The sequence below is a fragment of the Amblyomma mixtum genome, chromosome 4 (assembly GCF_055824585.1).
Source record: "Amblyomma mixtum isolate Tamu chromosome 4, ASM5582458v1, whole genome shotgun sequence".
NCBI lineage: Eukaryota > Metazoa > Arthropoda > Arachnida > Ixodida > Ixodidae > Amblyomma > Amblyomma mixtum.
The window spans coordinates 46403167-46429717 of record NC_143015.1 but is presented as its reverse complement, the minus strand read 5'-3'; the positions used below and the strand labels follow the sequence as shown (position 1 = coordinate 46429717).

The 26551-nt window shown below is 45.9% G+C and overlaps 1 protein-coding gene across 5 annotated transcripts in view; it reads left to right on the top strand.

Moving 5' to 3' along the window:
* nonC (serine/threonine-protein kinase Smg1) overlaps positions 1-26551 on the top strand; it is a 135571-nt gene that overhangs the window by 9638 nt on the left and 99382 nt on the right. Inside the window, exons 2-10 of one of the 5 annotated variants that reach the window (XM_089586419.1) lie at positions 6748-6979; positions 8781-8862; positions 12755-12796; positions 14300-14608; positions 17550-17597; positions 19560-19676; positions 21731-21803; positions 22691-22848; positions 24873-25115. In XM_089586419.1, coding sequence (XP_089442545.1) covers positions 6748-6979; positions 8781-8862; positions 12755-12796; positions 14300-14608; positions 17550-17597; positions 19560-19676; positions 21731-21803; positions 22691-22848; positions 24873-25115 — 1304 coding nt within the window. Of the gene's footprint in view, positions 1-6747; positions 6980-8780; positions 8863-12754; positions 12797-14299; positions 14609-17549; positions 17598-19424; positions 19677-21730; positions 21804-22690; positions 22849-24872; positions 25116-26551 lie in introns of all 5 variants that reach the window. The other 4 variants (XM_089586417.1, XM_089586421.1, XM_089586420.1 and 1 more) reach the window with 4 other exon arrangements.

Sequence of the window (26551 nt, the reverse complement as noted above, 5' to 3'; positions counted from 1 at the left end):
CTGTAACGAGTTAGTGGACCGAGCAATGCCGAGAGGCGGACCGGCTCGGCGGTCGCCGTCAACGGCTAGGCTCGAAGAAACGGACCTTTAAGAGAAACTTTATACGAGGTGTGTTAGAAAAGTAATGAGACTAAATTTTTTGTAACCGTGATTTTTTTTCTTTTTACACATCAAGGTTATCCCCTTCAAGACAGCACCCTTTTGCTTTTACACAGCGACGGAGACGTTGTTTCCAATCTTCGTAGCAGTTCTGGAAGGCTTCTGCTGGAATACGTTTCAGCTCGTCTGTTACACTCTTCTGGATATTATCCAGAGTACCAATGTGACGCCCTTTCAAGTGGGTTTTGAGCCGTGGAAATAAAAAAAAGTCACAGGGACTGAGATCCGGTGAATAGGGGGGGCTGAAGAACCACAGAGATACTGTTTCTTGCCAAAAAATTATTAATGGACATTGCCGTGTGACAGGGTGCATTGTCGTGGTGAAGCATCCATGTCCATGCAACGCCTGGTCGCACACGTGCAACCCGTTTCTTGAGTCTTTCAAGAACGTCACGATAAAAAGTTTGATTGAAAGTTTGTCCTGGAGGCACAAATTCCTTGTGAACGATCGCCGCCGCGGTGGCTCAGTGGCTATGGTGCTCGGCTGCTGTCCCGAAAGACGTGGGTTCGATCCCGGCCGCGGCGGTTGAATTTCTTTGGAGGAGAAATTCGAGGCCCGTGTACTGTGCGATGTCAGTGCACGTTAAAGAACCCCAGGTGGTCGAAATTTCCGGAGCCCTCCACTACGGCGTCTCTCATAGCCTTAGTTGCTTTGGGACGTTAAACCCCATAAACCAACCAACCTTGTGAACGATCCCCCGACTGTCAAAAAAAAAAAACAAATGAGCATCGGTTTAATTTTCAATTTTCTCCTCGCTTTCCTTGGACGGGGAGAGTCTGTGGTGTGCCACTCCCGACTGACGTTTTGTCTCGGGATCATATTCAAAAATCCACGATTCGTCACCTGTTATAACGCGATTGAAGAATTCTGGCTCTCTCTCTAGGCACTCCAGAAGATCAAGACACACATCTTTTCTGTTGTTCTTCTGCTCAGTGGTGAGGTTCTTCTTTGGAACCATCTTCGCGCACAATTTCCGCATACCTAAATCCTGTGTTAAGATTTGATAGATGGTAAAAATGTTCAAATTCAACTTCTGACTCATCATTCTCACCGTGAGTCGATGATCTGTCTTTACAAGAGACTTCACTCTTTTCATATTGTCATCCGTTCTTGGTGTTGGTGATCGTCCCGCCCGAGCTTCGTCATCCACTTCTTCTCGGCCTGCTAAAAAGCACTTGTGCCATCTGAACACTTGTGCCCTGGATAGTGAATGTTCTCCATAAGCCTTTTTCAACTTTTCATAGGTCACAGTAGCGGTTTCGCCAAGTTTCACACAGAATTTAAGGGCGCGTGCGTTGCTCATACTTTTGCCGCTCCATATTCATAGCGCACATGACAGACGCAACTTCTCTTCAGACGCTCTCAACAATCATACAGCAACTGCAGCAAGTTCAGACTGGTGCTGAGTCAAGGGCACAATCCAGCCTAACTGCTGTATGAAGGGGATGACAGCAGCGCTGTCGGTTCTCGCACAGTGTAGCTAGTCTCATTACTTTTCTAACATACCTCGTATGTCCTCGAGCATTGGTTAGGGCCTTTTAGTCTAGTAGTTGAGTCTACTGTCTCGACCTGAGTAGTCAAGCATTTGTCATCTTCTCCAGTTGCAAAATATTATTCCTTCCTGCTCGTAAGTGTGAACCCTTTATTATATTTATTTTTAATTTTTATTCTATGCTGCCTGCCTAAGTAGGCCCAGGCAGGAGGGGCAATACAATGAGATACAAGGCAGAGTAGCATTTAGCACACAAACTAAAAGATAAACAAAACAAAGACAACCCATGCAAGATTTGAACAAAAAAATAGGCAAATTGAACACAATGTCTCGGCAGAACTGGAAGTATAGCATACAAAAGTCATTATAAAAAACTGACAATGCTCTCAGTGCTTAACAGTGCAGTTATTGTTCGGGGAAAATAGGAATATTTATACAAGTTGGTTCTGGCACGAGAAGGTGTTAAGGACTAGGTGGGATGATGTCTCGTTAATCACGTTACTAGAGGTTTTATGTAAGGGTGCCAGCTCATTGATAACTTATTTTTCAACAAAAAGAGAAATTTTAGTCTCAAACGCTTTCTTTGAGTTTCCAGTGTCTGTATGCCATTAACATTCATTAAAGTTGTAGGGGAGTCAGTAGTGCGGAATTTGCAAAAAATAAAACAAACTGCTTTCCGCTGAATCATTTCTAACGCATGGATGTTAGTTTTAGTGAAAGGATCCCACACTGTACAGGCATATTCTAATTTCTATTTACTGGAGGAACCTCTGTTTCCCGGCACCTGTTGCTGAGTGTGGCTACTACGTGACCGTGCCTGTCTCGCTTATCGTGCCACCTTTACGCAGAGGCATTATCAGCTGCTCTCCTGAATGGTGTGATTAGCCTGTGGCAGGTGGACAATGGGAGACTTTGTTCTACAAGGTTCTTATCTCTGCAGGCACGGAATAATCACCAGGGAGAAAGAGAAGAGGTTGAAAAGAACAAGCGTGTGTTTCGTCCTCGTTTCCCTGTGGCAGTCGCCGCAGAGTTTCGTGCTTTTGTAATTTTGTCGAGCGTGTATTTTCTCATTTCTGGCCTTTGTTTTGATCCTGATACTGCCGACCAGGGACTGTTGATGGCCTTCGCGTGCGCTTTGGAGGCGGCATTCATGTTGTTTTGACGTTCTTTGTTCTGTACCGTTGGCCGATCTATTCAGGGAGGCGTTAGACTGGGGGCTGTTGCAAAATGGTCCTCGCCCTTACGTGGAAAATTTCAGGGCACGCTTTGTGGTCTTTGCTGAAATCCGTGTTACTGGTCTGCTAGCGTACAGGGATGTAAATGAACAGTTTTACAGTGTTCTGCGTCAAAACAAAAAGGCGAGATGGTGTTAGGTATCGCAGGGCAGTGGGTGAAATTATATTCCTGATTGATTGATTGATTTGTCAGTTTTTGAAGTCGTTAACAAAAGTGACTCCATGTTCAAGTAGCCTTCCTTTTGTTGCTGCTAGATACATAATGCCATTTTTTTTTTCACAAGTACTGGCATTGCTGGGATTCATTATGTGTAGCTTTTTTTCTGAATGTCATTCGTGTAAGTTAGCATAACCACACAAAGAATTGTTTAATCAGTTGGGCACTGTCAAATGCTTTTGTTCATTTGTCGGCATATCCTAGGTGCAGCACAGTAACTTGTTTTCCTGAAAATCCCCACCTGACAATCCTCTCATTAGGAGAAAGTTCCTTTTGGCAGTCAGGCTACATTATGATGTGTACTACTGTATGCACGCCTATTAGCATTGAATCTGTTCCAGGCAAGAAAAGCCCAAATATTGCTATTTTTTTCTTCTTTAAACTGAATTGGATGAATTTTTTAGGCACCACTTCAAGTGACAAAACTTGAGAGTCTGAAGTGGTGCCTCAAAAGGTCACCCATTCTAGCTTAAAGGAAAAAAAAATGTATATATATAGAAAGACTTGGGCTTTTCTAGCCTGGAACAGGTGACAAAACTTGAGTCTAGCCGCCGCATTGGCTCAGTGGTTATGGCACTCAGCTGCTGACCCAAAAGACCCCGCCCGCGGCGGCTGAATTTTGCCTCCTTCCGAAATTCTAGAGGCCCGTGTGCTGTGCGATGTCAGTGCACGTTAAAGAGCCCCAGGTGGTCGAAATTATCCGGAGCCCTCCACTACGGTGTCCCTCGTAGCCTGAGTCGCTTTGGGACGTTAAAGCCCAATAAACCAAACCAAAACTTGCGAGTCTGGGAAGTTGAAGACGCCATCTGCAGCATCCCAATATCTGTTCATTTTACAGCAGCACACATTTGCAAAGTGGGAATTTCTGACTTTCCTCGGGAGCATATTTTCCTTCCGCTTTATAGCTCGCAATCATTCTTTATTTTGGTGAACGTAAGGAGAGAGAATCAAATTGTATTAAACTGCATCTGGCTGGCTTACGGAGTCTTGAATTCACGACTTGCAAGTTTGATGGTGTTGAATTTCACGAGTGCCCCTCTTTTGAGTGAAGTAATGTGAACCATATTGGTCTTAGATGGAGGTGAACTAACAGGTTCAGTGGCACTAAATCAGACCACAATACCATTCCTGTACTTGTTGTGATGAGATGTTTTTTTAGCTTGAAACAGTTGATGAGTGGGTCTCTGCTAGCACTTCAGGTGCATTTTTGGACATGAGTGGGGTGAAAGGATCGCATTGTCAGGGTCCGGAATCATAAATTGCTGTAATCCTCAACCTGGCAGTCGTAGAGGGATTTCAGTAAAGCTTCCATAATGGCTGGCTGTATTTTGGCATTTTTACTTGCTTCTTCTCGAACCGGGCACTCTCACCCAGTGTGTGTGTTTGGAGCACCATGTGACAATGACAACGTAACAATATGAAATGTAATAATATGTAGGCATGGAATAGTTCGCATGTTCTCTGTTCGATGCACTAGGTCTTTTTGACATCCCAAGGGATGATGGTCTGTCAGGTATCCGATCACTTGGCTTTTCTAGTTTCCTTTTCCACGTGACAGTAGCATTGTTTTCAAAGTGGTAATGGCTAGCAGTGGAAGAAAATGGTTGCACGAAAGAATTAAAACCTTGTGTTCATTTTTGTTTGACACACTGATTATATGTGTTTTTTTTTTTCTTTAGACAGGGAACTGCTTAAACCTGCACCACATGGGGGTTGTAATGGTGATAACTCCAAGAAACGATTTGAATAGTATAACCTGGATATGTGGTACATTAGGTTCCATGAGAACATTGCTTGATTATTGTGAAGAAGTTCATTATGAACACAGCATAACATAAGAGGACATTTTGAAATTGGAACTTATTTTAATTTATTTGCAAATAAATGCTGGTGTGCTAGTATGTATAACTGTCCTAGCATACCAGCTTATACATTTTGAATGACAGGCAGCATTTCATTAGTAGGAGGAGCTTTGGCAAGCTCAGAATGTTGTGGTTGGCTGCAAACACCATTAAAAATAAAAGAATTATGACTTAACACTATTGAATGTGCCCAAATGACAGGTATTAGTTCGGATTGGACTTCTAACAAGGATACTTCAAACGCAAACATTTATTTGCACTATGTGCTGTCGTCATATATTGTCTTCTAGCAGCACATGGCAGTTCTTGTTGCTTTTTTATTTCCTTTTGATGGTTATAAATAATCGCATTCAGCTTTGGGTTAATGCTTCTAGATGTTATATTTTGTTTGCATAGTGCATTTGAATGTAGGCATAAGAATTCCATGTGGTCTCATCCTGACTGCAGTCATTTTTTGCATGGTTCATCATTTAACATACCCTTAAAGGCCCTATGGACATTGCATAGGAGGGTAGCATGTAGCATGGGTGGAGTCTGTTGCAGTTGAGAGGAAAGTGCAGAGGTGCAAATGAAATTAATGACGGTAACAAAAGAAAAATGATGTGGGCAACACGCATTGAAAACTAAAACCTAGAAAATGTTGCATTCAGAAAGTGAAAGTATTTTATAAGCCTATTTCATTCTTTGATAACTGCAAACAGTGCTTGCACCAAGAAAGTGAATTGCATCCAAGAGGAAAGAATACTTCTCAAGAATTTTGGCAGATATCTGAACTGCAGGTAGGCAGTACAGGCTTTCATGGTGTGGGATAATATGATAATTTTGTGAGAGATGAAAAAAAAGCTCTTAATTTTGTATTTGATTAGTTGGCCAGGTTTTCAGTGATGGCTCTTGCTTGGCGTCTGACACACTTGCGTACCTGTCGCGTGATGACAAAATTTTACAACGTGCTTTTTTTCACAAGAATGTCGCTCGTTCACTCAGTGACATTCTTGGGTCCATGGTGACTTGTTCTGCATGGACTTGGCTTAATCAGTGAACCTGGGTCACTTCCTCAGAGTCTGAAATGTGCTTGGTGCGACGCCTTTGAAACCCTGCCCCGTAGCTCCCACCTAACTTTTACTTGTCAGGGCTTACCTGCCTTGGAGTGCGCACAAGAGTGGGGTGTGATTACACCCCATATTTTCCATGGAGCCCTTCATTCTGGTGTTCTGTTTTAGGTTCTTAATGTAATCTGATGATTGCCTAAACCATTCATTACCACAGACGTGGGAGGACCACCTAAGCTTGTTGCTGACCTGGAAGATGCAGGTTCGATCCCGGCCGCAACGGCCGAATTTCGATGGAGACGAAATTCGCAGCCCGTGTACTGTGCAGTGTCAGTGCACGTTGAAGAACCCCAGGTGGTCGAAATTTCCGGAGCCCTTCACTACGGCGTCCCTCATAGCCTGAGTTGCTTCGGGACCCCATAAACCATGTTGCTGGCACTCTTTGGCTTCGGCTGCTTTTGTGCCATTGAAACATATCATCATCATCATGATATTCAGCTTTGATGTCCATTCAGTAGAGTTTGTTGCTGGGCTAGTTGGTATTCTCGAATTAGAATGATAGTAAACAGCGTAAAGGCATAAGGCCAAAGATAGAAAGGGAGAAAAAAAGGACTGGAAGGAAGATGAACACAGCGCTGTGTTCATCTTCCTTCCCGTCCTTTTTTTCTCCCTTTACTGTGCACTTAACTGCTATCCACGCTGACCCCTCCGTTGTTGTCTGTCCCCCAACAGGGGAGGACGACCTGTGGGGTGCCCTGGGCCACGTGTACGGGGAGGCCCCCGCGTGGGCCCTGCGGGAGTCCCGGGACCGGCTGACGGCCCCCTGGGTGGCCAAGCACCAGGGCTACCTGCGCCGGGTGCTGGAGGAGACCCTCAGGCGCACCCGGCTTCCCCACGACGCCCGCACCGAGCTCACCGCCTGCCTGGCCACCTACGGCAGCCTGCTGGGGGAGCGGGCCAAGGAGTGAGTAGTGTGTCCAAACACCTCTTGGGTTGTTTGCTATGCCACCACGCCTCTACTGGTGCAAGCATGGTGGCTTGCACTTTTGCACCCACCATGGTGGCTTGGTGGCCTGGCCATATTTTGGTAACGGTCAGCCCCACCGGTGGCAGCTCCTGCTATCGTAGTGCAGTGGCGCATTGCTTAACCGCTGCACCACTGCGCCAGGAGTGGTATGAGGACTTTTGCTTTCAGCACCAGAGGTATGAGGTTATGAACTGTGTGTGCGCAGCTTTTCGTCGGCAAATGTAATGGTATGCTGCATTTTCAACTCTGTTCAAGTGCCTATTGTGTGATCTCTATTTAGGCTACCAACTACATGGAAGCCGAAAGGACAAGCACACTTATTTCCTTAAACACGCCTCTATCACTGGTCCTGGCACTATAGTGCCGGCCTTACTTAGTGCGCGTCGGCCTAATTTTTGCTGGCTGCATCAGGCTGATTTCTTTATTTCGCAACAAATGGGCTGTATGAAGTGAGCACAACTGCAAATGCTTCGGACCAGAAATGAGGAAAAGAAAAGAGTGGTCTCTCCTGCACGGTATTAGTAGCTGTATTGTGCAGGCAGACACTTGCATTGTGAGTGTTCAGCCCTCAATTCCCTGCCGCATTGCCACATCAACTCGGCTTTTTGGTGGCAGACAGGTGTGGGGGAAAGCTGTCGCTTGCCAGGTCAGTGACATTGTTACAGTTGCGAGCGTGTGCCGCACATGTTTCAACACAGCTGACTGAAACGCAGTTGAGGGCTCAGCGCTCTGACCGTCTTTCTTACTTTTTTTTTTTGGCTTTGGCACAGCCAGGATTGGAATCCTAAAAAGGAAACGTTGACTTGCAAGCACACTTAAATTTCACGCAAGCCCCAAATTGCCGTTGCGCTTTTCAGTAAAACATGGATACTGTGTGCACCTTGTAGGCAATAATTGTGTGAAAGTTTGTTCAGCAGGAAATCTGTTCCTAAAAAAATTAAATTTACTACCATTGTCGCAGCTATGAAATCATCAGGGAACATCTGTTTTTGTGGGCTGATTTCAAATCTGCCATTTAGTGTCCTGTAGAACTTGTGCTTGTGCACTTAGGCAATATGTTATGTAATGTGTGTTATGTTATGTGTTATGTTATGTGTTTGTTATCTTATCGAAATTTCCGGAGCCCTCCACTACGGCGTCTCTCATAGCCTCAGTCGCTTCGGGACGTTAAACCCCATAAACCAAACCAATCTTATGTGCAATATATGTTATGTAAGGCAGTGCAGGGAACTTGCTGAAATGCATGCCATTGGTTTGTCTTGACGTCAAGGAATGTAATAAAGGGCAATGTTATCATCTTATCTTATCACAGAATTTTAGTTACATGGTTTTCAAGTTGTTGCTCCGTAAACAGGCATGCACACTCTTCGTTTCTGAAGTAGTAACTACAAAACCCCGGAACTCAAGTTCTATGATAGATAAGATGATAATTTTACCTTTATTGCATTCACTGATATCAAGGCAAACTAATGGCACGCATTTCAGCAAGTTCTGTGCAGTACCTTGCATAACACATTACGCAAGTGTGCAAGCGGTAGTTGGGCATGAAATTGAATGATAAATATTTGGAATCAGCACGCAAAGGCACGCTCCTTGAAAATTTCGTAGCTAGGACTTCATTAATAAAATTTTTTTCTAGGACCATCTGTACAAAGGGGCAGGATTACAGTAGCCTGACATTTTTGTGCGTAATAAATGTGCCGGACGTTCTTTTTTTTTTTGTTTTCCCAACGTTCAGGTTTGTGGACTGGGTGCTGAACATCTACGACACGAGCATCCCAGACGAGTCACGTATTTGCCTCCTCAAGGCACTCCTGGAGGTGAGCTTTCTCTGCACTGCAGTGTCTCCTTGGCTTGCCTGTCTGTCACGAGTGTCCTGCTTTCCTAGTTATAAATTTGTTTTTATGTAAACTTAAAGGACGACTGGATGTTTAGTGAAGTATTTGATGTGTGATGACAAACTCCAAGTGTCTTGGCATCCACCTACAAGCTTGCATGTAAAAGCGATCGCGCAGAAACAAAGTGCCGCGAAAAATTCTCAGATTTGATTACATGATGGGATGTGTAGCGAAGAAGTGGTCTGCTATGAGCAACTACAGTGCCAAAGAGCTCCCAAGATAAGATAGGCAATGAAAAGATGATTGACACATGCATGCATTTGAGGCACTCGAAGAACCCAGACAGAACTCTTATAGCGCACTAGGTTTCCATGGAATCCAGTTTGAGAACCCCGGGTGCAGTGCTACACCAAGTTTGTTATGCGCTTGTCATTTTTGTGTGTGCACAGTTCAGATTTTTTTTTTTTTCGATAGTTTATAGAATATGGTGTGTATCGGAACCTTTATTTGTAGATGTCTTACAAATGTGAAATGTTTATTCATGCGTGTGTGCTGTTCAATATATTTTGGTACTAAATAGCAGAGGAGGTGTAATTCCCGAGAGCACAAACTTGGAAGAAGGTGTGGAAGAGTAGCCTCTGTCCGCTGGCTGAGCAATGTTTCAGTGAGAAGCTTTGATTGAAACTTCCTTGCTGAAACACTGGAATGCCACAGGGTGGCACAACTGCAAGCTAACCTGCATATTTTTTCACTGCTTCGCACCACGTTCTTTGGGGCATCGATCTTATAGCGAGCATCCCGAGTAGTGCATACTAATGCCACCTCAATTATAGCATGAGGGGGAAGTTCGAGACCTCACAAAAATGAAAAATGTATATATATATTGCGATTATAACACAATCTCAACCTCTTTATGCAAACTAATTCGCTTGAGGGCTTGAAATTGAAAATACGAAACAGCACCAAAATACAGGAGCAACAAAATCAACGGTATTTTTTGGGAGACAACACTTTAGAAGTGCGTGCGACATCATCGAGCTCAGCAAAGTCGCTGACGTGCTGACGCACGCAGCCTTCCATGAATCGGTGGCCGCCGTCACTTCACATATTGTGCTACCCAGTCCTGTGCTGTTTGCATTTCTTAGCTTTTCCTGTTCTGCTGAACCTTTTCAACGCCTTCTCTTTCTCAACGGCCTGTGCTACGTTCTTTCCACATTCAACGCCACTCTTCTTCACCCATTGCACTGTGCGGTATAAAGATGATCTTTAAGCCGTCTTCTTGTAGCAGCTCGTGAGCCTTGTGGTGAAGGTTACTCTAACACTGTTGAGGAGCAGCAAAAAGAAAAGTGCATTATGTTGTTACTGTGGTTCTGAATATAACGCAAGATGCATTCTGTAACTGATGACCAGGGGGAAAAAAATCGCGTTATATTCTCGCAAAATACGGTATTAAGGTGAAAGAGCCATTGGGTTTATGAGCAACATAAGGCAGTCTCTCTCTCTCCACAGGCATGATGAAACATCCTTAAGAGTGTGCAAGAGTGTGGGTGAAAAGGAAAAGTGTATGTACATGCAGCTCGAAGGTTGTCGCTTCTGTGCGCGCCAAAGAAAGCCAATAAATTGTGTTTTTTATAAGAGAATTCCTCAGTCTCCCTAAAAGTGACCCTGAAGGATGCAGGGACGTATGAGCGAACTAATGAGATGCTTTTTGTTTTGTCTTTTTGCAAATATAATCTGCGATGGAGCAGTTTGTCTGAGAAGGTTTTCCCGAAAGTGATCACCTTTGCATTGGTTCCAGCTGTATTATCAAGCTCAGTCTAAGCTGTGGCAGGAGCTCAGTTCACGAAGAAGTGCGAGTGCAGTGGTGCTGAAAAATTGATTATTTAGCCATAGATGAAAACAATGGAGTATCCTAAATGGTTGTTCGAGCTGGGTGCTCTGTGTGGAGGTGCATTGATTTACCATAAAGCGAAAACCTCGGTTGGCTCACTTCGGACGCGTTGCAAGTCACATTGAGCACAGTAGTACATGCCTGTGCGTGTCTACCAAGGGCATCACTTCAGGGCCTGCAGGCTACTGAAAAATTGACACATAAGGAAGCATGCAGCGTGTGGTTTAAAAAGTGTGGATTTGTAAAGGAGCAATACAGTCGACGACCGATTTTTCGGACTCTCTAGGGGCCGCGAAAACGACCGAAAAATCGGGCAGTCCGGAAAATCAAATTTCACCGAAAAAATCACGAACTTATTACCACTATGCCGGAGAAAGCGGCCAATTGTATTGCACACATTCTAAAGCTCCTCATGACTATATTTCGCCGCGCGAAATACCGTATAAACGCGTATAAGGGCCGCACTTTTTTTTTCCAGATTCGAGGGCCAATTTTCGGGGTGCGGCCCATACACGCGATATGCGAAAAAAAAATTTTTAAGTAAAAACACACCAACCAGGGAGCGACATTTATTCTACGTTCAATCGTCACTCGCGAAGTATTTAGACTCCTGAGCTGGTGCTGCGCTCTGGTGCACGCTCATGCCAAAAGAAGCCGCGCAGCATGTCCGCTGTCAACGCGTAGCCGTTGTTCCGAAATTCCATCACATAGAGGAGCAGCTCTTCTTCCAGTTCAGGAAACTCGCACGGCTTGACTCGGAAAGCGCGCTTTTTGCAGCTTGTGTTTCTCTTTTGGTTGCACCATCATCGGACGCACTTCTCGGCCACGTCGAATTTCCCGCCCGCCGCACGCTTACCGACCGCTTTCGAGAGCTAACTCCCAGCCGTGTAGCTTAAGGTGCTTGCCAATCGCGCTAAAACTGTGAAGCTCGGCGGCAGCACGCGAAAGCCACTATCACGGCGAACGCGCTAACACGCATGCTGACACGCCACGAAAGGCTGGAGCTGGCGATAGATGCCGATGTGAACAGCGGAAAATCGCGACCGAGAAAAATGTTGATGATAATGATCACGGCGCCTTCCATAGACGGCACTTGGAAGCTCCGGTGCGCGCGTGTGGCCTCCGCGAACGGCGCAGCGCCGGAGCAGATCGCGGCCGCGATAAGATCCGGCGGCGCGATAAGATCCGGCGGCGCGCCCGAAGCGCGCTTCGATCGCGGAGGCCACGGCGTGCGCGTAGCCTCTGCGATCAAGCGCTCCGCGATCGTATTCGCGTTCCGTGTTCGGGACTAAAGACTCGGCACAGATGAGTTCCGTGAACTCAGACTACGGTTCAAGTTCGTGCGGCGGAAGACATTCAAGGATAGTACGAATTCGAAAACACGCGAGCGCAATGTGCCGATTCGCGCAGAATTTCAGCGTCGCAAGAGGCTCCCTTTAAGCTTGAGTTTCGTTTTGTTTGATCAAGTTTTCGATATCTCCTGCAGTCTGAATTAATGAGGTTCCACTGTACACATTATATGGCGGCTTGGGTACTGGCGGCGAGTGCGAACTAGGTCCGAAAAATCGAGTGGTCAGTTGCGGTGCGTCCGAAATTTCAAGCGCTCTTACACATTGGCTCTATGGGCCATGTCGCGGTGCCGCGAAAAAGTCCGAATAATCAAGCATGTCCGAAAAATCAGGCGTCCGAATTTTCGGTCGTCGACTGTAGTATCTCTGTTGTAACCAGGGGCTCCTTGGTGTTTGCCACTCTGGGGCTCACGCAATCACCTTCCGACTAATGTTGAGTGGGATGAGTATCGGTTGGGCTCTTGTGGTGACCAATTAGAATCTCCTCCTGTGTGGTCATGTGACCAAGGATTTCTGTCAGTGGACTAGGGGTGAGGAGAAAAGTGTGGGAGTTTTTTTTTTCTATTTTGCACTTTTTGTTTCTGTTTTGCTGGTGAGTTGAAGCAGACACTGATGTTCCTTTCTTGGGTTGCAGGTGCTGAAAGGAAATCCCCAAGTTGCGGCTGAAGTTTTGCAGGTCAGAGAAGTGCACTTTTTTTTCCCTGGCTTTCGGGTGAATTCGCTTTCCTCCATCTGGTTTCTTGTTTGGTATGTGTGCTGAGATGCCATGGGCATTCCAGAACTGCCCATAATACTGACTTGTGACTTCTGAAGCCTGAAGTACTAAATGATTGGCGATTTTGTTGATATGAGTGAGCATACTGGAAGTGTCAGTTTGCATTTGCTAGCTTGCAGACTGAGCTTTTCTCTGAGACAAATGGTGGTGCCTAACTGGCGTGATGTCCTGTGTCAGAAGTCTCAAGAGGCTGGAGCCAAAGTCAACAGAATACACGTTAGCAACACTTCGGATGCTTGAGTTAGTCGGTTAAAATTTTTTTGCTAAATTGTGGAACCATTGAAGGTTGTCAAGTTGACCAGGAGTTGAAATAAACTGATGTTGGATTATTAACCCTTTGACTGTTGAATATTCCAAAAAAAAATTCACCCTCAGTGTCAAATTTTTTTATTGGCGATTTCAAACAAATAAAACTCGCAAAGTTAGAATAAATAGGCGAAAAATGTATAGAGAGATGATTACAATTACAGCATCAATAAAAACGATGAAAATTTTCAATACTACATAGGATCCTTGAAAAACCAACAAAAATGGCAAAATGGCAGGCTGCATTCCCTTTGGAATGCAGCCTGTGCAGCCATAACGCAGTGCTACTAGGCACCCGAACCGCCACAAGCTCTGACTAAATTGGAGAGCAATGACACTCTGTGAGGGTTGATAAACCGAGAGAGTCTCAACAAAGATAAACATCAGGTCTGCGGGCCTCCGGAAGGGTTTCGGCAAAGATAGAAATCAGCTTTGGCGTTTCCGGTGCGATCTCGCAGAGCATCCGAAAGTGCACGGGCGAGCTGAGGTCACAAAAAGAATTTTTTCTTCCATAAGATTGTAGCATAAGCAATTTTGTAACATTTTTTTATAAGTTGCTGAAGGTGGCAGCAGCACCTCTGAGAAAGAACCAAAGTCCCAGCAAACACAAAAGTCAAATTTTGCGCTTCTGTTGTGATTGCGAAAAGAGAAACCGAAACCACGAAGCCGCGCCCACGGCGTGTGGTCGCGCCGTTGCAATCTACGGCCAACACCGATAGCCACACGCAGTTTGCTTTTTTTTGCCGGAAGATGGTAACATAAGCTGTATCTTGGCAGTTCTTGTAGTTCTCAGAAGATGGCAGCACATCCCAGAGCACGCATCTTTTCGGAAAGGCGTGAAATTTCAAACGAGCGCTCAGCGCAGTACCCGAACGGCAAAACAGTCAAAGGGTTAATTGGTCTTGCTGTTCGTGTTGACTTAGGTGAAGGGAAGTTAAGTAAAAGGTGAGGAAACTTCTGCAAGAACTGTAGGCGACATGTGCTTGGCCAGGGTGCTTAAAGGGTTGACATCGTTATTTAGCGGTGCATTGTTTGCTTGAGCACTTAAGTTCCTAGCGTTGGCGGCCAACGCCTCTACCCCTTCTGCCTGCTTTGTAGACGGTGATGGTCCGTGCCCAGTCCATGCTGGAGACTGCCGAGGACTGTGAGCTGCTGCTGGTGTCGTGCGCCCTCTCCTTGTGGGCTGCCGAGCAGGACCCCGAGGCATTCGCGGCCTCCCACTTCCACGACACGGTGGACATCCTGGTCGGGTGGCACATTGACGCCCCCTCGGAGTCCCTGGCGAGGCGCACGGGGGAGGCCCTGGAGCAGCTGGGCCCCTTCTGGGCGGCCGACCCTTCCTTCTGTGCCACCCTGCTGGGCCAGTTCGTGGAGGACCTGGAGGCCTACGTGGAGGACCTGGCCAATGTGAGTTGCCTCAGGAAGAGGAGGAGGCACATCTTGCATGCACCTGGTCTTGTTGAGGTTCACTTTGCGGCATATCATTTGTCGAGTACCTGGAAGCCTATGTGGAGGACCTTGGCATGAGTCAAAGGGGAAGTGCATGTGAAGGCTGCATACGTGTGCATAGGGAAGGTCTCTAGTTGACGTTGAGTTGAAGTTTAAGAGAGTAATTTCTTGTAAATATAATGCAGGCAGTAAACTCAAAATATTCAGAAAACCACTGGAGTTGCCCTTTAGCCTCTTCAGAGAACGGAAGTAGGACGAATTAAAAGCATCTAATCTTGTTCAGCTAGCATGGTGTTTGCTTAAAAAGAGTGTCTTTGTACTGCTTCATCTTGATAGTTTCCTGTAGCATGTTGGTGTGAAAGTTTCGAATGCTGCCCGTTACTGTGCATTGCCATGTATAAGTTGACCTTATGTTTATAAAGCTGACCTCTCAAAATTGGAGAGGTGAACCTGTTGTGGGGCCTAAGGCATTTTCGACTGAGCTGTGGTTAGTGTTTGCCGCTTGCTGGCACTCAATCCGGATAGTGTGCATGATGCTTCATGTGTTAAGGAAAAACTTGTTAAGTCACATGCAAATCAGTTTCTGTAGCGAAAATCCAAACTGCGTGCCGCCATATTCGTTATGTGTGCAGCTTTGCCCACATACCACGATGCGATCTTGCGGGAACCATATTTGTGGAAGGAAAGGTGTGGGACTATGCGGGAGGTCTTATGAAAAAAAAAGGGTTGAGGATGAAATCGATCAAGGGCTACATATCTAATGGCACCATGCTGTGGGCATACATTCTTTTTTTTTTCTTTTCATCAGCCAGAGCTGCAGGGAATAGGTGGGGGCGTGGTATTTATGATTTTGAATCTACTGTTCTTTTTGGGTGTCGGGGGGGGGGGGGGGGGTATCAGTAGGTGCAAGTTGGGGATGGGGTTGGCTTGTACTCGGAGTCTACCTACGTATACATGGCAGTATATGGTATTAAGGAATGCAACTGCCTGTTAGGATTAGCACACCTCTGCCTTGGCATGCCGTCTGCACCTGGCATGTGTAGGCAGAGCTTAGACCTAATGTTTAAAGAGCGGTTTTTGGAGTTTTTTGAACATCCCAAGCTGTTTGTTGTGTCATATTCCTTATACTCCTACCACACGGCCAACCCTATGGCCCATTGATTCAGTGGCCGTCCAGGTGCACCGCTGCTGCTATGCCAATTTCAGTGATCATTGAGCAGTGAGCATGCCATCCACCAGATGGCACTAGGGATAGCAACAGTGATTAAAAACTCAAACTGCACTGGTAATGAAGTCAGGCATATGTGGAAGTCAGTGCTAATTTTAGTGTTTGGATTCTCCCAATAAATTTAACACAAGTGTTAGGCTTAGATGGGGTTGCGGTGGAAAAGAGGAAGGCAGAAGCATAAGATGTAGGAGGAGGGTTTGGCATCGGCAGGGGAGAGGGGTCGTGCTAAGTTTGCACCGGCTGTTGCATAATGGCTTCCTGGACGCATTTACCGATAGCCATCTTGCTTAGAACGAGCACTACTAGCACCTGCATATAAGCGACTGCGGTGGATGCAGTAGCAGGCAGATGCCCCAGCAATCCTTCCGTTTCAGGTGGCACACATTGGAGGGTTTGTGAAAAGTACACACCAACTTGCCCAAGTGAGGCAATTCTCGCGTAGAGATTGTGGGCCCCTTAATTGACACACAGGTGTGTGGCTGACTACATTCGAATCAGCTAACATCTACCAAAGAACTGCTAGTCACGAGAGTCACCATTGAATTGGCAATTGAACCCACATCATGGGAGTCCGAAGGGGGGTCCGTTTGTAGAGTCCTCACTGATTACCTTAAGTACATCACACATGGTACTTTGAATGTGCAGGATATGCACCTCATGACTTGCTCCAAATGAAGACGCGCCCTTTGTGGCTTCAGCGTTCCTCCTAGAAGCAATGAGACTAGTACGTTACAACGCATTCTCGCAGGGAGGAGCAAACATGGGAGGGGATGGCGCAACAAGGCAAAGGTTGCACCACACCACTCTATGCCACTGAGGAGCGTTCGTTCAGTGCAGTAGTTTAGAGGCCTATACGACAAAGCGGCAGTGCTTCTCATCCTATGCGTCGTCCAAGTTTTCCGCGTCAACAGTGTATCGCAAAACCAAACTGGGCTCAAATTTCGCTTTAGGCAGTACCGTAACCATTGGTCAGTTTTTTTCATTTGTTTTTAGTTTGTATGTTTTTCCCCCTAGTGTTTAGGCTTGTCTCGGTGACCCCTGAGATTTCAGTGATCATTCCGAACCTCCATTGAGTCGATCACCATCACGTCAGTAGTCACTGTAAACTGCCTCATAGCACTCGCCGATCTCCCTCGAGTTCGATGCTCATATCTGCAGTGGGTATTCAAACTGCCCATGTCACAGGGTACTAGCGTTCCTTGTCATTGTTGCAAAATGTTTTCTCCAAATAGAGCAGAGCCTCAGCTATATGTTGTTTCTAAAAAAAAAAAAAAACTTACAAGTTCGTACAAGCCTGAATAGTTTTTGTTCAGCTAGTTGGGAGACAGATTTCAATGTATGGGTGACGTTTGTGAACTCAGGAACACAGTACCGCCCATAGAAAACCACCTTAAGCTCTCTGTATGAAAATGACAAGCTTAAAAATTGGTTTTTGTAAACTTTAAATGGCACACAGCTATGAAACTTTGCAGAAGCAATGAGTATATTGCTGGGGTGCATGAACAGCAAAAAAACACCCCAGAGTTTCCCTGTAGTGTTGGTGTGTGTGGTTTCACTTGCCTTGTTTCCCATTGTTTCTGCCCAGCTGCTTGCGGTGTTGGTGGCGGGCCTTGGTGCACTGCGCTGTGCATGTGTGAGCCCTCACAGCCTTGCTTGTTTTCTGTCGCGTAGCGCAAGCTGAGGATGATGTTCCGGCAGGCACGCCCTCCCATTCTGTGCGTGAGTGCATGAGCCCCCGCTTCTTTTCCTTGCTTGCTTTTCCCATCCCCGACGGGTGTTGTGTGTTTTGCAGCGCCGTGCTTCCGGTGCAGGGGTCTCAAGTGTCCTGCCTGCCTCTCGCTGGCGGCCTGTGCCTTCAGGAATTCAGTCCCTGCACTCTAAACGAAGGAGTAAAAAGGGAGTATGCTCCATTCTAAACGGAAAGGAATGAAAAGGGAGTAAACTCCTAGTGCACCCCCCTTATAAAAGGGTGTGTGTTAGAGGACAGCTCACTCCCCATTTTACTCCCATACAGATGTATTAATGTTTAGATACTCCCTTTTTACTCCCATAGAGGCATATTAGTGTTTAGATACTTCCTTTTTACTCCTATAGAGGCATATTAGTTTTTACATACTCCCTTTTTTACTCTCATAGAGGCGTATTAGTGTTTAGATACTTTCTTTTTAATCCCATAGAGGCGTAGTAGATACTCTTTTACTCCCATAAAGGTGTATTGGTGTTTAGATACCTTTTTACTCCTATAGAGGCATATTAGTTTTTACATACTACCTTTCTACTCCCATAGAAACATATTAGGGTTTAGGTACTCTCTTTTTACTCCCATAGAAATGTAGTAGGGTTTAGATACTCCCTTTTTACTCCCATAGAGGTGTATTAGTGTTCAGATACTCCCTTTTTACTCCCATAAAGGCATATTAATGTTTTGTTACTCCCTTTTCACTCCCGTGGAGGTATTAGTGTTTAGATACTCCCTTTTTACTCCCATAGAGGCGTATTAGTGTTCAGAGTGTGCCTCATTAGTGTTGCTTTCCTGCTTTAATTGAATGTAATATCCTTTTCTCCGAAGGCAGTGGTTTGCTCATGTGCTTACATGACTGACTGGACTTTTGTGTTTTCCTGGGACCCAAGCTTGAGGCCCCTGTTCTGATAGCACATGGCATTGCAGTGTAATGTGGTGAAAGCCAGCATGTGAATTTTCTTTTTTGCTCTAATGGTGACTGGTGCAGTGTCCTTTAGTGCTTGTGCAAGCCCTTGCTGTTAGCACTGTTAGAATCGAGTTGTATAGTCCATGTGTTGCTTAAAGGCAGTGCGCAGTCATGCAACCTGCATTTTGTATCCTACCCTGTGGCAACTCATGAAAGTAGCTTTGCACTGCACGGGCGTAAATGAGAGCGCAACCAGTTGTTTTCTCCCGCATGTTATCTGTAGAAGCCGTGGGAAGATTCTGCTAAAAAAGCATGACACACAAAGGGAGGACACATACAACGAGACAAGCGCCTGTTCTGTGTGTCTTTCCTTTGTGTTTCTTGCTTTTTTTGGGGGCAATCTTCCCGTGGCTTCTACAGACGATCGCCAACTAGCCCGACTACAGCTGTTGTTAAAGCATGTTATTTGATGCCGAGCTGTGCACTGCCTGGCTTGCTGGCACAAGTAATTCATTTGTCCGCACAAAGCTAAGTCATGGATGCACCACTGAAGTCAGGAGTCATTTAAACGGGGGGTAGCATGGGAAGATGGATTTCCCTTTTTAATTAAGGATGATTGGTGATGTCACCTTTAATATGTAAACCTGTGAAGTACCCTGTATTTTCGCTCGTTTCACCGTGTAATTCCTGCATGGTCTGCTTGGCTTCAGTGGCTGTTGGCCACATAGATTTATAAGCACTGTAATCCCCCTTGTCTTATCACTTGCCATTTATTTCAAAGGCTACTTGTGTTGTATAGCTTCCATTCTCTTGAATTCATTTGTGATTGAAAGTTTATTTTTTATTGTGTGGCCCGGAGCAGATAACCAAAGCAGTTTTTGGGATGTAACGGTATCAGGCGAATGCAGTAGAGGGCTTTGTGGTGTGCTACCAACAAGACTGGGGCACACATGACAAACGACTGCCCGCTATGGCCTTGCCTGTCGCTGACCACCGTGCCTTTTCACCCGGGGGGGTGGTGCACACACAAAAGGAGGATCCCAACGAGTGCCTGGACAAGATGGCGTCCCTGCTGCGTGTCTATGGCACGGTCGTGCACAGCCTCGGAGACCAGGCAGTGCAGGTGGTCACCTGGGAGCTCCTCAGTGAGGTGAGTTTTACAGCCGTGGGTGTGCAAAATACTTTTTAAGGCGAAAGCCTTTAGGCGCTCATATTCGCGGCCATGACTCTGTCCGCCCGTCTGTTACATCTGAAGTGAAAGCTGTAACTAGTCATTACTAGTCATGACTCATTAATCAGTCATGACTAGTTAGTCATTAACCAATTATGATTAGTTAGTCATTAACCAACCATGACTGATTATCAACTAATTAGTAATGACTAATTAGTCGTTAAACAGTCATGACTGGTTAGTCATCTAATTAGTCATGACTAACTAGTCATTAACCAGTTATCAACTAATTAGCCATGACTGGTTAGTCATTAACCAATTGAATAGTTAGTCAACTAATTGGTCATGACTATCTAGCCATTAACCAGTCATGACTAGTTATCAACTAGTCATGACTAGTTAGCCTTTAGCCAATCATGACTAGTTAGTCATTGGTCATGACTAATTACTTGGATTGGTTAGTCATGACTAACCAATCCAAGTCGCCCCATAGCCACCTCGTGTGCGCCTACGGCCGTCGCCTCGTTGGTGGCAAGGCTTTGGCCTCGTGCGCTTTAGATTGTCAAAGTGCCCCCTCGAAATTTTTTTTCCCAGTGGAAGGGCCACTAACGTCATTGCATGCTGTAACCAAAACCTTCCGCTTTTGCCTGCTGGGTGGAGAAGAGTTTTGCACAGGTGGCCCAAAGCCATAAGGGACACATGGGTGGAGAGTGAGCTCTGTCGACAGTGTACCATTTGTAGTCATGGGATCCAGACGGGTTTTAAAGTCGCCGGCGACTACATTGTCCAAGTCGGGAAGCACAAACAGTGTATTGCGTCTGAGGAGAACTTCATTCTCAGAACTAATCTAGCACAGTTGACGACTCCGCATAACACGTGCAGCAGTAGCGCAGCAGGCAGGCCAGTATGAAAGTGGTTACAGTGGAGCACGCTTATAACAAGCCCCGCTTAGGATGAATGCTCACGTAGTATGGCCGAAGACGACGTGACAGTCATGATAGGCACTAGGTCTGTGGAACCAAACCTCCGATTTAATAAACAGCTGCGGACATGGGACCCGGTTGCAGCCCTTAGATTTTCCATATAACGTTCTCGGATGTCTGTTAAAGGGAAGCTGAAACGGTTTTTTGAGAATTGGAGGTTATTCAAGAGTTCGAATCTATCAAGCTTCTAGATAAAACATGCAAAGTATTTTTGCACTAGGATTTAAAATGGTGGCATAATCGTCGATTAGAACCGCGACAATGTTTAGGCTTCTCCTAACTACGTTGGTGGAGTGCGAGGAAACTCGGCAGTGACGTCATTGTTGCCGAAATTTCAGATGTCCGCTGCATTCGCCTGCACGCTCTTGTGCGTCGTCAGATGGTGCCAAACAATGCATCGTGAGCTTCACCTTCGATGGCGTCGGTTTTCTTCCATGGAATAACCGTTTCTTCGCTGGAAACGTAGTGTTGTCATACGTGACGTCATTATCGGGGCCTCTGCCCGTCGCTGCACGCTTCAGAGAAGCTGAACGCCGACGACAACTTTATTCGACAATTACGTCACCATTTCAAATGCTAGAGCAAAACGATTTCGCAGGCTTTACCAGCACATTTCGGGCATTTGGCAGCATTAATCTCATCGAATTCTAAAACCGCTTCAGTTGCCCTTTAAACAGGGTATCAGAGTATAAGTACCTAGACCTTACAGTAACCTCAAACCTCATATGGACAACACACGTAAATTCAGTTGTAGGTAAAGCTAATAAAAGACAAGGATACATTACACTAATGTTTCAGCACGCCTCCCCTCAGACAAAGTTATGTGCCTGTAAGGTTTTGGTCCATCATGTGCCTGTAATGTTTGGTCCGGCCTGTAATGGAATACGCATATGAAGCATGGCATCCGCGTACCAAGACTCTTAACTCTGAAGTTCTGTCCTATTGAGGCTTACCTGCTACATGAAAATTTACTAATCAGTTGGCTTCTCCTATCACTTCATCCTGCTGTTCTGAGCAGTGTGCTGCTTTTTCCCTTTTTTTTTTTCCCAGAACCTTCACGGGATGGCAAACTGTGTTCTACAGGCAACCGAATTTGCACCCAGGAACTCTCTCCTCGTCTCAGGTAAGGTTGCTGGTTTTTGTTGCTTTTTTTTGTTCTCAGACTTTCAGAGAAACATAATGATGTTTCAACGGCGCAAACACTCACAGACCAAGAAAGAGACTAGACACACACACCAGCGCTGAACTTACAACTGATTTTTTATTAGGAAGAAGAATGTCATAAATACGTCATAATGCAGTCTGCTGGGGTAAACATTTGGAACACGATACCCATTTCTCTGAAAAACTCACACAATTTTCCTGGTATGTTTAAAAAACACTTAATTGAAATAATTGATTTAACCTGAAATTCTTTTTTCGTCATAGTTTTCTGTTATTATGTACTCTGTATGTAACACGATAGTTTTTAATAACACTCGATGTCCGAAAGTTCTTTTTGCATGTCATGTTTTCAAAGCTATTTCTTTCTTTTGCCTTGCTGAATGTTATCTACTAGTGCTGTTTAGACTGCTTTACTTTTGATCTTGTACTACGCTTACGCTTTTCTTTCTGTATAAGTCCGCTGTTTTTGAATTTGCTTTTATGTATTTTGTGTACTTGGACCCGAACTAGCCGTTGGCTGTGGGTCCGAAAAGTGTTTGTATTTCCTGTAAAAGAAATTCGAAATAAATTGAAATTGAATTGAATACACACAAGACGAATCTACACCAACCAGCCCAATCTACAGTTTTTCAAAGAAATTCGCCTTGCATCATAAGGACTGCAATCATTCGTCATGCACAGTTGGTGGATTGCACACCACACCCGTTTGTTGTACTGTAAACTGTGGTGGGCATTGATCTGATCTCCCTTGGGCGCGGCAGCTCGGTCCCACAGCAAAAGAAAGGGAGCGGGTGCCTGGCGTTAGGCCTCCCACGTGAGGTGCCGATGTTTGTCCCTGTGTTCCAGCCAACCAGACGGTGGTGCTACTGTGCAACCTGACGGGCCAGTGTCCCCCGTCCCTGGTGGACCTGCTGCACCTGCAGGCACAGCTGGTGCTCTCAGAGGCCCACACCCTGTCCCTGCTGCGGCTGCTGGGCTCCCTCGTCCAGCACCTGGGACCACAGGTGATGACCCCCTTCTCTACGGGGCCTTGCTGCCCTTTTGATGAGCCACTATGATTGCTCTATCAACATGACTGGTAGTGTGAGCCACGACTTAATTAGAACCGGGCTAACCTGAGGTGGCAGTTGCTAAATTAGAAGCACTTCTACTTGGCCCTACCTGTGCTCTCCGTTTCATAGATCAGGTGCAACGTTGTCAAATCTAGCGCCCTTGTTTGCACTGTCTACATCCACTATCAAAAAAATGCCGCCGCGGTGGCTCAGTGGTTGTGGTGCTCAGCTGCTGACCCGAAAGACGCGGGTTCGATCCCGGCCGCGGCGGCTGAATTTCTTTGGAGGCGAAATTCTACAGGCCCGTGTACTGTGCGATGTCAGTGCACGTTAAAGAACCCCAGGTGGTCGAAATTTCCAGAGCCCTTCACTACGGCGTCTCTCATAGCCTTAGTCGCTTTGGGACGTTAAACCCCATAAACCAACCAACCACTATCAAAAAGTAGTGCGTCTCTTGATGAGCGAAAAGCAGTGAATGCTTTGCCTGCAGGCTTATTACATGATACATTCGTCATGAGCTTGAGTGAATGAGCTTTTATTGCTGACGACAAGCTGTCGCCTTGTCGTGCCGTAGATCAATCGATCACAGAATAAGCGCGGAGTAACACCTCTCCCTTTATTTTTTTTGTTGTCGCAAACCACTTCTGTGCCTTTCACTGCATTGCACCTGATGTGTGATACGAAGTATAGTCACACTGACTTGACTAAATGTACCTGCTGCCTCTGGTTAAAGCAGAGTGCTACTTGAGTCAGCAAAGTCAAGATGAAATGTATTTGTTCTTGGGGCCACAAAAGCTGCAATGGGAGGTTTTCAGTGGTATCCTAAAATCATCAGTCTGGGAGGTAGAAATTGCATGATTGCAGTCAAGCCACGGCTGTCTCAGGTTTGGTATCCTGAAATCACTACTCACGTGGCAGGTAGAAATGAGATGATTACTTTAGAGCCATGGAAGAGGGCTGTGCGCAAGCTGTCTCAGGTTTACTGCTATCACATCCAAGGTTTCCTGCAGACTGCTAGGCAGTGCCACTGTCCGCAACAAGATATTTTCTCCTTATTTACTGTGTGGACAATGCAGGAATGAGATAAGGGGCAGAGAATCGGAGAATACCGGGTACTTTTTGTTGTCTTCATCTGAGTGGTACGTTTGTGCATTCATGTATACGGTAGAATCTTGGTGATATGAGCAGAAGATAGAATCTCGGTGATACGTGGGAGCAGGGAGGGTGGGCGCACGGCTTGCGCATCGCCGTCACCGTAATTGCAAATCGTGCTGCATGCTCCAGAAGTAGTGACTTGTGACCGTGCAGCTGTAAATGGTTCTCCGTTAATGCATTTCCCGTGCTTCTGCATACGGATTATATTCATCTAAGTGACGCAAAATTTTGGATGCTACAAATTTTTTCATGACCCTTTCAGGTTTGTACAGTAAACTATTGTTACAAGAGACATGTTTACAATAGACGCTTGGTTATAAGAGACATTTTTTTTTTTTTCTTTATTGTGTCACGGATTCCCTCCGTGGTTTGGTTGGTTTTCCTATGTTCACCATGTTAACGACATCCCATACAAGAGAGACAGTTACAAGAGGCACTCGGTTACTAAGGACAACTTTTTTGGGTCCCTACAGTAAATTCTTCACAATTTAGAAGAGACACAACCCAGATACGCTCGTGCAACGCGGCCGATGTCGTACCAACTCGTATGCACTGCACTTTTTATTCCCTTGCTTCGATTCTGTTCTGTTCCGCAGCTGGAGCTCAGTGTTTTTAGAATTTTTGGTTACAAGAGAGCTTGGTTATAAGAGACATCTTTCTCGGGTCCCTTGAGTGTCTCTTGTAAAGAGGTTTTACTTACCTTCGAGACTGCTGTATCTGCCAGGTGAACTGCCTGGGCACTCTCCTGGCATTGTTGATGCGGAGGTCTACTTGTGTGCTCTTTGGACGCATAGTTGAGGCTGCTTTCTCAATCGTTGCAGATCCCCCTGCCGCTGGTGTCGCTGGCATTCGAGAGCCGGTGGCGTCGCAGCCCCCGGGCGCGGGTGCAGGCGCAGCTGCTGTCGGTGCAGCACGCCCTGCTGCGGCTCAAGAGTGTGGCCGTCGTGGAGGAGGCCTACCGGTGCCTGGTGCAGAGCCTGGAGGCCACCCGGCTGGCCCCCACCGCCCTGGCCCCCCTGTGCTCCCTCAGCCAGGTGGCCAACGCCCGCCACTCCATCATCGGGGTGAGGGATATACGTACTCTGTTCTCTCACTGTGGCAGTGTTTGTTGCCTCGCTGGAAGTTTGCGCACGAGTCCCCAGCGGGACCGAGTGCAGCAAGGATGAAAATGAAAGTAAAATGCTTAGTAGTATGGGGCGTGAGGATTTTACGATACTCCATCATTGGGGTAAGCAAGAGAGACTCATAGTCAGAAGTCTCAAGGTGTGCTCTGTTCTCACTGTTGCAGTGTTGCCTTGCTGGAAGTTTGTACATGAGTCCCCAGCAGGATTGAGTGCTACCAGCATGAAAATCAAAGTAAAATGCTCAGTATGGGGCATGAAGGTTTTACGTGTGAATGCTCCTTTGTGCGCAGTAGTAAGCTTGGGTTTATTTTGGAGGCTTTGTTGTTGGTGTCATTGCTTAGAAATCGTGTGACTAACAGTATAGTGTGCACACCGCGAGGTGTATTCCATCAATGTTTGGACTAGAGACCCTGAAAGTGCTAAGTGCAGTGAGGGGAGGCCTCTCTTATTCGTTTTCATTATCGCTAGAAAAGCTCTATTTTATACATGTGCTTGGTTTAGTGCCTGGCCAAGATTTTAGTTTTGCGGTGTTCTCAGTCGACAAACTTTTCTTGTCTCTGCTCAGCAGCAGTGTTTTGCCACTACAGTAGAACCCATCTGTAGTAAAGTAGCTCGAACCAGCAGAAATCTCTACTGTACCGGGGTATTTACTACAGTAAAACTTTAATAATTTGAACTCAGTTAATCTGAAATCCCTGATAATTCAAAGAATTTCTGTGGTTCCATAATTTCTAATGCAAATTTCACTCGATGATTCGAGTTGGCAACCTGTACCAGCGTGATCAAGATCTTTGGGTGCTACGCGGGAATCCCCAGTCCCAATTTTGGCACAAACCAGTATAGCGATTACCCCTCTGTGCCACTAGGCTGCACAGCAGAGCGATGCCGATGCTTGACATGCGGAGCACCCCCACCCTAATACTCCCAGTACGAGAACCAGTCTATGGTATGGCTTGTGGATCAGTGAAACATGCGCCTGTACTTGTCCCAAAACACAACCCTTCTTGTTCAGTGCCCATGACTGGTTGAATGCGCCCAACAGTGGCCTGCGCGTTTTTTTGAGTGGTGTGCTGGGTTAGAGGGTTAGGTTACCGGCATCTCTGAAAAATATTTATTATAACCGAGAAAAAAAAAATGTGCAGTCGTCTGTGGAAGGGGAAATGGGACCGCAGCTTCACTTTACCATCTATATCAGAGTTTTTAATGCCGTAGAACCCCAGTATAGTTAACTCCAATATGAAACTGTGGTCCCATTTCGCCTCCCATAGGTGATGGTTCATTTTTTTCAGTTATAGTAAAGATTTTTTTTTTTAAAAACTGCTTTAGCAAAGAGCGTCTGAACTTGGGGATTTACTTCCCACGGAAGATATTAACAC